A 10,379-nucleotide genomic window follows, 5' to 3' on the forward strand; every position below is an offset into this window, starting at 1 on the left:
AATCATTTCCTAGGTAGTAAAATATGTAACCATAAGAACTTTATTGAGAGGTCAAAATTATAATTCAGGCATAAAATGATAACAGAGAAATATAATGTCTCAATATTCTAGAATTTTCTTAAAAATTTTATTTTAAAGTTCAGCAAATGTATGTCTATATATGAAAACATATCACTAGTAATGTTTTAAAACAGGATTAAAAATGATATATGTGTGTGTGTGTGTGTGTGTGTGTGTGTGTGTGTGGTGTATTTGGGGGATTTTTGTCACTTACTTGTGTTTTGTATTTTTTTAAACACCATTGATATATAGGCTTTTCATGAAGAAAAAAGAGGAGGGGGAGGAGAAGTAGAATGGATTTTACATTGTAAGCCTCTCTCTAAATGTGACAAAGAAAGGCAGATTTGAAAAATACAAGTAAACTTTTCTGACCCTCACAGATTTGGGGAGCAAAAAAGCAGCCCCCTTTTCCTCAGCATTTATAATTATTCATCAGTTACATGGTGACTGTGTTATTGTTTTAAAAGTGAGACCGTTTGAGCCCAGGCAAAGACTTTGGTTGACTAGGTCTACTGTGGAAGCTGAGGTGCTCAGACAGTCCTGAGTAACACTGACAAGGAAGATGTTAGCTTGGTTAGACCAGGGATATTAAGGTAATTTGGGTGTGCCTTCCTTGACTGATCATTTTAGTTATGTGTCAGAGGCACAAGAGGAGGAAGAGAAAGAAGATATTGGAGAAGAAGCTACATGGGAGACCTGGAATAATATGACTAGTTGTCAGAACACCTTGTGATAGCCACAGCTTCATCAGTACCTTATTGTGAGATGTTGTAGGCCAGTCAGAGACTTTGCCCAATCAGGGCTTAGAATTTTTATTTTTTTATACAAATAAAAATTTTTATATAATGAAAAAATTATGTATAAAGGGAAGTGGTTGTGTACTGGATTGCATCTGTATAGTTTTTTTCATTTTATTTAATTTAAAAAAATTTTTTTACTACAGAACAGTTTTCTCCAACAAATATTAGCCTGAATCCCAATTTGCAAAATAGATATAAACAAGCCAGTCTACTTGAATTACAGGAAATCTCCAAGTATTAGAAAATACGTTCAGAGAAAAAGAGAAAGGAAATGAGGCACATGCTGCTAACACATGTTAAACACTGTAGCTGACCTTTTAAATTTAGATTCTCATTTGATCCATGTTCCATATCAAAAGTGAATAAACTGAGACCCAGAGATACATAAATTGTCCAAATTCTGAGACTTGAACTTAGTTCTATAGTCCCATGAAGGCGTTGCTGGAACCAAGACAGGATAGTAGGAATAAGAAATGACTCTGCAAGGCAGTCATCACACTGGTTTACTCCACCTCTTAGCATCTGTTAGTGCCCGGAATGTTTTCAGACAGTTGGTCATGGGTTGGGCCTATGGACAAGCTGTACCAGATATTTAGTCCACCCCTGGACTAAGCCCTGTTCCCTCCCTTCTAAGTAGCTGGCTTCACAACAGGTGATGACCTAGTAATTAGGAAATAAACAGATCTGAATAGAGTTGAATGTGATCTCCAAAGCAAATATGACAAGTTGACTCAAAATAGTCTCACCTTTCCTGGGGCAGTAGCCCTGGAGGCTCTTGTTAAAAGCCTGGACCTTTTCTGGGATTTTGCTTCTTTTTCCCTGGAAGATAAGAAAGAATAGAATATCTCAGACATGCTTGCCCAATTTTTAGGACTAATATCATATGTGGTAAACTGAATTTTGGCTATTCTCAGCCCATTCTAGCTTGTCAAAAATGGAAGTATGTCCAGAAATGACCACAGGTACCACAGACTTCTCCTCAGTACTGAAATACATCCATCTTAAATGTATTCCTATTGAAGGCAACAATCTCTATTGTTAACTGCACAACACACTACCCACCTTAAATACTGCCAACATCCAGGTGGTCACCAGCTCCAAAAGCCATTTGTACTATTTTTAGAATGCTCTCTTTGAAAGACTATATTCACATCAACCCCAAATCTACCCACCTGTCTTGGTCTTAGGTTCCAGCCTCTTAAGGACCCACAGAACAAACTGAGCAATTTAAAGAAAACCTTAATGCCTCATACAGTCTCCTTCTTTCCAGGTTAAGAAACCAAATTTATCTCAATATAATTTACATAGGTAATATAATAATTGACTGAGTGACTTCAAAGTGATAAATAACCTGCCTTGCATATCTAAAGGCATTGTATTTTTATTTTTCAATAAATTTATTCTACTCATAGTTTCAGTCTCCTATCAAAACATCCTATGTTAACAAGTAGAAAACTCTTTAGTAAGTAATATATCTACTGGTTTACATTCGGCTTTCAAAAGACTAAGGATTCTTCAGCTTGCCCTGGGAGTCTCCCCTCCCTAAATTTTGCCCTGCCTTCCTTCATCTTCCAAAGTGTCTTCATTAGAAGCATATGTGATAAGAGCTTTGTTATCCCGATATTAATAACTATGTCAGATAAAATCCCTTGACACATTACCATTTATAACATACTTATCTTCAATGGGTTAGCTTAGTGTTGTCTTGGTACCAGCGTTGAAGTTTTGATGGTTAGAAACTGAGAATGAATTCCCTGTTCAAAAGTAAATTAAGTTTCTTTGATTTGAGGATTTTCCTTTTCCAACCCAAACTTTTTTTGGGTGTCACTGGAGAGAAGGAAATCAAGTTAGGAAGCATTGCAAAGATGTCAGTAAACTTCCAGGATATTAATTCTGAGTTGCAGGCAGTTGGAAGCCGCAGTTGATTCTAGAGTCCTTTCATGCCAGCATAACCCTAGATGTCTGAAGCCCTACGGCAGCTCCCAGAGTCAGGGTATATCCTGCTTCTCCTGCTTGGCTCCCACATCACTCTCAGGGGTACAGCAGTGTCAGGTCTTAACAGGCCCAAGAATCCTTTTCTCCCAGGGTCAGAAAACTCAACTTGGAACTACATCCTCAAAAGACTATTGAGTACTACCTAAAGTATTGATACGGAGCCCTCTGAGATATTTTGGAACACCATGAGTGATTATTAAAATCTTTCTGGGTGGGTGACATTTATCCAACTTTACTTGACAAGAAGTATCATCTGCTGAGCATTATTATTTACCCACTTAGATTCAGAAAACTATACGTGACAGAAAATAAAGATAATATATTGAATTCACAGAATAGTGGTAATTCAAAACACTTGAAAGAAAGATAAACTTGACTCACAATATCATTTTGCACATAGCACATTTGTTGACAAACATTATTCCATCAGGACTTTGAGAAAGTTTTTTATCTTGGGAACAGAACAGTTTTCCATTTTTCATCAATGCTCGAAATTCACTGCATGTTTCCTTAGGAAAATATGAAAAAAGTGTTTACAGAAATCTCATCACAGCAAGTTTTACCTTCTAAGAACAGTGTTATTTCATAACCACTACCCTCTTTGTATGGAAGACATTCACTCAACTTGATACAGATAATACAAATAAAAGTAATGAATCTGGATTGTCTGTTGGAAATTGAAAATTCACCTAAAAGCATTCATCTAAAACCATTAGCAAAATGGAAAGAACAAAGGACTTGGAGTCAAAAAACCTGAGCCTATATGACAGGTTTCTCATTTATAAGTCCCATAGTCATGGCAAATGATATTCTCAAAGGCCCACTTAGAAGTATACATGCTTCATAAATTTTGTGTGGATTAAATATCGTAAGCATGTAAATCCCTCATAGAGGGCCTGATACTTTGTAGATATTCAATAATTAGGTTCTCTACCTCACCTCTTCTTCCTGCTTAGTATAGTTGTTGTTATTGCCATGCTTATTATTGGAATATGCTAAGCTCATACATATAAAAATGTCTAATATCATAGTTCAATAATAACTATCATTGAAAGGCATATGTAAAGGTTGCTGAGAAGGTTAATTCAGTATATTTAATGAAGGCCTGCTGTATGACACTCAGGTTTTTTTCTAGGAGCTTAGTATCAATGGTACGTTTGCACTACCTAGTAAAGCCCTGATTTAAAATATTACATTACCTACCTACTAGTTTAGGAAATTCACTGGTCTATATTTTGTTTTGACTTTGAAAAAAGGCTTCAATATTCTTGTAACAGAAAAAATAAGTAATTAAATCAAGCCTTTGACCCAATGCTGACAAATGCACCTCTTCCAAAGGATTGATTATAGAATTCTATTCAACCTCCCATATCTTTATAGTAATCAGTCAGTCAGTCAACAAACACTTACTATGAGGATACTATACTCTTCTAAGTGTCATAGATATAGCAGTAAATAAGGCAGAAGGATCCTTGGCCTAAATGGTGTTTACCATCTAATGGATAACGATATACCTAACCCAGCACCCTACACTTGGGAGGCAGGTAATAGCACTTGCAGAATGAAGAATGCTTAACGGTGAAGAAGAATACATAATTTCAGAGGCCAGCCCTGGGAAATTTTGCTAAGGGTAACATACTAACAAATCTGTAAGATTGTCATCACCAACCAGTGATTTTATCTGAGTAGCACAACAGCAATTTATGGCAGTAGACTGACAACTAGGTCTCTTGAGATCCAGGTCTGGTCTCTGATTCTGTAGTATTTTATGCTGATATTGCCAGTTACTGCTTAACTGGCCGGATATAACTGAACCTATAAAGTCCAGGTAAAAATCCTGTCATGGCATGAGAGAAGAGCCTGGTGTCTTTGTAATAGAGATATATTTCTGTGAGGCAGGTCTTAAAGAACATACTAAAAACAAAAATTCATGAAGAATGAAGTTTTAAATAGGTTCTATTAGTCAACTGAAAAAGAACACTATCAACCAAAATAATTCCTGAATTGGATTTCTCCAATATCACAATTAGACAAATTCTTAAATCTGAGAAAAACCCACTTCCTGTTTTTTTTTTTTTTTAACACAAATGGACAGCAGAGTCCCAGAGAATAGGTTTAGAAATTTGTTCACAGTTTGTAATCAGTAAAGATGGAACTCAGTGCTATTTTTCTGAATTATGAGGTTATCCAGTGTATTCTGTTGGGCAAGAGGAAAAGTCCATAAAAATTGAAAGAAACAGTTGCATTTTTCTCTGGGAAAAGTGAAATAACTTCCCAATGACCATGATAGATAGGGTTGAAACAGGAACAGGTCTGGACCATAAAGGGTCCTGAGGTGGTGAGATGACTTCTCTGCAACTGTTTACTCATGATGTAATTTCCAGTCTTTGGCTCATTTTTATTTTGTTTGTTGCTCTGTTTTCTCCACTTATCTCAGAAGAACTGGAGCCCTGTAGGGCCAAGCTCTTTCTGTTTTCTTTCACTGGCTGTGATATCTGTTTCATTGTCTTCCATTGTTCCTCCCCAGGCATCAAAATAAACCCCCAGGAGTTGGCATCATCCCTGCTCTATGTTAAAGCACCAACAAGGCTGACGTGGCTTCTGGGATGACAAATGTAAGTATTTGATAAAGATCCTTGTAGATCACTCTGGTGCTTTTCTGTGCTGCTCTGGCTCATGTTTGTAACATTCAACATGTTTTTATGGTACTAGAAAGACCTCGAGCTACCGAACTCAGAAACTAATAAAAAAGGAAGGAAAAAAAAAATTCAGCATTGTAAGGAAGAGAAAATCAATAGTTTTCATTTCTGACAAAATATTCAGACTATGATCTGAATTATTTCCAGATAAATAATCACTTGTCATATTCTTTTTGCTTTTGTCAGCATAAGAGGTGGCTAAATTTCTGTTTTAAAAATGCTTTTCAGTGAAATAAGAATTTAACACTATGAGAAATATCAGTGCAAAATTTAAAGTATGCACTGGAAACTACCACCCATTATAAGAGACTCTGAAAAAAGAAACGTATTTCTTCATGAACAGTGAGATTTACACAATACCCTTCTTTTTAAGTATAAAATATCCAAACAAGCATGCTCTTTGATTCTCAAAAATCCAGTCTTTTTTCCTACCCTATCATCCCACTCTACTTATGCAATGGGAGTTTCTGAACCTCTTTAATCAGCAAACTTCAATAAAAGAGACTATAATGGAATTCTCTAGAATATTCCTGTAAGAAGTTTCTCTTTTTAAAAAAAAGTTAACAATAAAATACAGCAAGAGTATTTTAATCATGTTTATGAGTTTTGGTATAGAAAACAATCTTTGTACTGTTTTATTCTTTTAATGTTCATGATCTTTAAGAGACATAGTAAATATCAGCTACATAACCAGAAATATTTCAAATCTGAAATAATGGCACAGTTGTGCACTTGAGTGTGTATGTGTGTGTATAATTGGCTCTCTCAATATGGCTTTCAAATATATTAAAAAAACACTTAATTTCTATAGAAATTAAACACAGGTGCTTCTGCTCAGTCTGCCGTGAGTTGCAAGTATCTTCATTATTCACTTCTTCTGCATCTTATGCTATCCTTGTTCTAAGGCTATCTTCTCAGAGGAAACTTACCTGACTGACTATCTCTATTGAGAAGAACTGATACCATTTCCATCCAGAGAAATTCCTATCTTCTATCCTTCTAGCTCTAATCATTACTTAATGTACTGTATATTTTGCTAAGTTACTTATTAACTTGTCTTTTTCTTCCCTTACAATGTAAGCTCCATGATGGGAGGATTCTTCCTTGTTTTTATATTCCTGGCACCTCAAACAGGATCTGACATACAAAAGATGCTCAGTATATGTGTACTGAATGAACTATATACACTGAATATATACAAGATATAGACAACTCCTTTTTGCATAGTGATCACAAGAAAACCTATTTCAGCTTCCTGTGTGTGTCTTGACTTTTTCAGCTGTTAAGCTGAACAAGAGTAATTCACTAATGTGTGTTTGTGGAATTGTAAAGCATTCCTTTAGTGTGATAGACCACCTCTTGCCAACCTCTGTTATCATTAATGCATCAACGTGTGTGTGTGTGTGATTTATGCCTTGATTCATAAAGACCTGTTTCTGTGTTTTTAACAAAGCTATTAGTGCCCATCAGTATAATATGTCTGTATTATTAATATGAAGGTGTTGGTCACAGAACATTTTTCTTCAGGGATCTTGGAATGAATTCAATGAACAGAAAAAGCAGGACTAACCTGATTTACATCTTCACTGGCAGCATCTGGGACAAAAATACAGAAACCAAAGTTAAGGGAATGTACAACATTTGATAAGTAAAACGAACAATCCACTGAGTGTAGTATCTTGCTTATTTTAACAACAATATATTTTAAAACCACAAATTGATTTGAACACATTAAAATGCACCGTGGCAAATAAAGTGAGGGCATTGCACCAGCAGTATATACAATAACAAAGATCTCTCACTCACAAAGTGCCAATTTCTTCAAAAAATAATATTCATATACTTTCTGACCCCCTCAAAATATTTAACTTCTTAAAAAATCCTTTCAGAACAAAGTATTGTAGGCTTCTTTTAAAATTATAACACACATATCCAATATAGCAATCACAGTTTTAAGGAATAATGTAGCATAAAGTTTATATCCTATATACATAAAAGTAAATTTTCTGGATTCTGATAATACTGTCTCCACAGCCACAAAATTTAGAGATCTGGTGAATATTATGATTAATTAAAATCACAGACTAATACGCTCTCTCATTGACAGACTTTTTTTTGGTACCAAGACACTCATTTTAGGAAAGTGGGTATCGTTTGTGTGTAACAGTCTCCTCACTCTCCATCTCTGAAGTTTCCTTTTAAAATATGTAAACACTTCATAGCAAGTTAAGTCTAGGTAATCTGTGTTCCCTTCAAATCCAGATAGCAAAAGCAAAAACCTATCTCCCGCCACCCATAGAAGTCCCTTACCATGTAGAAGAAATATTTTCAATTCATTTAGGATTTGAAAACACAAAAATAAAATTTGCTAGAAAGCATACTGGTTTAAAACCAGATGGTTGAATTTTATTTTTTAATGCTTTATTTATAAGTAGAGTAATAAAGTATACATATTAAGTACATCTAAGTTTTAAATATCTGTTGTATACATAATTCATATAATTTTGTTACATACATTTAATATTCTAAATATGTATAATATATATATAATTCATATCACTATGAACTTATATGTTTGGTGAGGGGAATATGGAGAAGACTCTATTAGCTTTTCAGAATTAATGTTGAATTAATGGAAGAATTTCTGATGAATAAAAATTCAGATGATCTCAAACTACATGTCCTTTTTAAAGATACCCTAGTTATAAAGTTGCATATGTAATTCTTCAAAACTCTAAGTCTGGCAAGATAGTTCAGGGCTTTGTATACACATGCATGTACACACACACACACTGAGGAGGGAGGGAGGGAGAGAAGTCCCTGCCTAGAGCTTTGGAATATGTGGCAAGGGGCTTGGATTACAGGCAAATTGCTCACCTTGTATGAGACAAACAGCCAGGGTCAGAAGCATTGGCACTGCGGTTATCTTCATGTTGATGATGATGTAAGTTGGTTACCAGTCTGCTCCTTGCATTGCTCACCAGCTGGTGCTCTAAGACTGAAGCCGTGGAGATGCAGCTCACTTTTATAATATCACTGTGGGTGACACCCACAACAGCCAACACTGCAAAACCAGTTGTTCAAGGTCATGCTAAACTTAATATACCACATCAATTTAGTTTCCATCTTTTAGGATCCTGTCAAGGTGGCAGATTTGCACAGAAGCTATTTCTAAAGTAGTTCTAATGTGTTTTCAAGATACCTGCCCTAGAAGGCAAGAGATTATGTCCAAAACTCAAAGTTTAACGCTCCAGAGTCCAATATGAGAACTGAATTTCTCACCAACACTAGACACATTTCCTCATACACAAACATGTTTCTAATTCAGCTCCCTTCGTAAGTGAGAAGGGAGGGGAAAATAAGGCAGATGAGTTGTCCTACAAGTCAGGTAAAGATTTAAAGACATCTGGAGAAAGCTGCTCAGAGCAAGAGCACCTAGGGTTCCTTTTGCTTCCATCTGCATCTGTCCTAGAGTGTTTCAATTCAGTGTCACAGACTCACATATAAGTTATAAAATGACCCTAAGGGATAACTATCAAAATTCAAACACTGAAGACATGGGGAAACAGAAACAGAAGAAGCTATGAGTTTCCCAAAAGCACACTACTGAGATGGAAGAGAAGACCACAATTTCAACATTTTTTCAACTCCATCTGCTGCTTCACCACTATACATTAGTAAAGGCAGAAAGATGTGAAATCGAAGCTTGTGCATAGCTACTCACATTCTCCACCAAAAAAAAAAAAGCTTGCACACAGCTACTTTTAAAGTTTTTCAATCTGAAAGACATTTTAAATTTGCAAGCCTTATCTGTAGTCTAGCCAAACATCATAATCATAAACATTAGAGATGCAGGGTTTAACTTTCCACAGTCTTTCACTTTCCAAATTACTGTTAGGAAATTTTCACTTAAATCAGTTTTAGATTAAGTTTACTGCTGTAATACTTCATTATTTAGTTTCCCAAGAAGTAAAGAAGAAACAAAATATTTAAAAGTATAGATAACTTTTCCAGAGAAAGTATCTTCTCTTTAGTTCCTTCTTCCATTCTATAAGTAATGCCTTTTGTCTACTGGTTTATTTTATTCCATTCAATAAAGCACCTGGAGAATTATGCAAAGATGACTGAAATCAAAGCCAAATGGTTGGATTCTGGTATTCTATACATTTCCAAATCTATAGAAAGGAAATTTTGGATTCAATGGGATGAAAGCCCTTTTAAAGACTGTTCCAGAAAACTGATCTAAGGCTAGTCAATGCTGAGGTCGTGTCAATATTCTGAATATACCATCAAATCCAGACTATTTCCTTTTCTTTCTTTCATGAAATAATTTCTTTCCTATAAAATATAATCATTGGTCTCAAAGTCTGTGCTGTATTTCTGTATTTCTTTCCAAAAGTTTAGTAAAATTAGTGACCATAGGAAGCAAGTTCAGATTGCATTACTATTACAGGGTAGAAAATTGACATCTGTCATAGCTTAATGGAAAGAGATGGGACAGGGAATCAGAAAATTTTTCTATTTCTGTCTTTGCAACTATACATTGTAATGGAAATGAACATGGCTTTGGCTCATAGTAAACCTGGGTTCAAATCTTGATCATAGTTACCAGCCATGTTGTCTTGGGCAAATCACTTATTTTTTTTCAGCCTGTTTCCTAATATGTAAAGCAGGGATAGTAAAACTATATTGTACAATTGTTTTAAGAGAGGTAAATCGTGTGTGCGTGTATGTGTGTATAATGTTCAGGAAAATTCCAAATACATGTGATAAGCTTTATACTTGATAGCTGGTCTTGCATTTTCATCCCATTATAATGATGTGG

The 10,379-nt window shown here is 35.2% G+C and overlaps 1 protein-coding gene across 3 annotated transcripts in view; it reads right to left on the bottom strand.

The window, feature by feature from the left end:
* Window positions 1–8,613, bottom strand: part of SPINK5 (serine peptidase inhibitor Kazal type 5) — an 83,517-nt gene extending 74,904 nt beyond the window's left edge. For 2 of the 3 annotated variants that reach the window (XM_043465058.1, XM_043465057.1), the window contains exons 1-4: window positions 8,432–8,613; window positions 7,125–7,150; window positions 3,237–3,364; window positions 1,607–1,679 (exon numbers count right to left, since the gene is read on the bottom strand). In XM_043465058.1, the coding sequence (XP_043320993.1) occupies window positions 1,607–1,679; window positions 3,237–3,364; window positions 7,125–7,150; window positions 8,432–8,486 (282 nt within the window). In that variant the 5' untranslated portion in view covers window positions 8,487–8,613. The remainder of the gene's footprint in view (window positions 1–1,606; window positions 1,680–3,236; window positions 3,365–7,124; window positions 7,151–8,431) is intronic. The other variant, XM_043465059.1, reaches the window with a different exon arrangement.
* Between the last annotated feature and the right edge of the window lie 1,766 nt (window positions 8,614–10,379).

The sequence above is a fragment of the Cervus canadensis genome, chromosome 4 (assembly GCF_019320065.1).
Source record: "Cervus canadensis isolate Bull #8, Minnesota chromosome 4, ASM1932006v1, whole genome shotgun sequence".
NCBI lineage: Eukaryota > Metazoa > Chordata > Mammalia > Artiodactyla > Cervidae > Cervus > Cervus canadensis.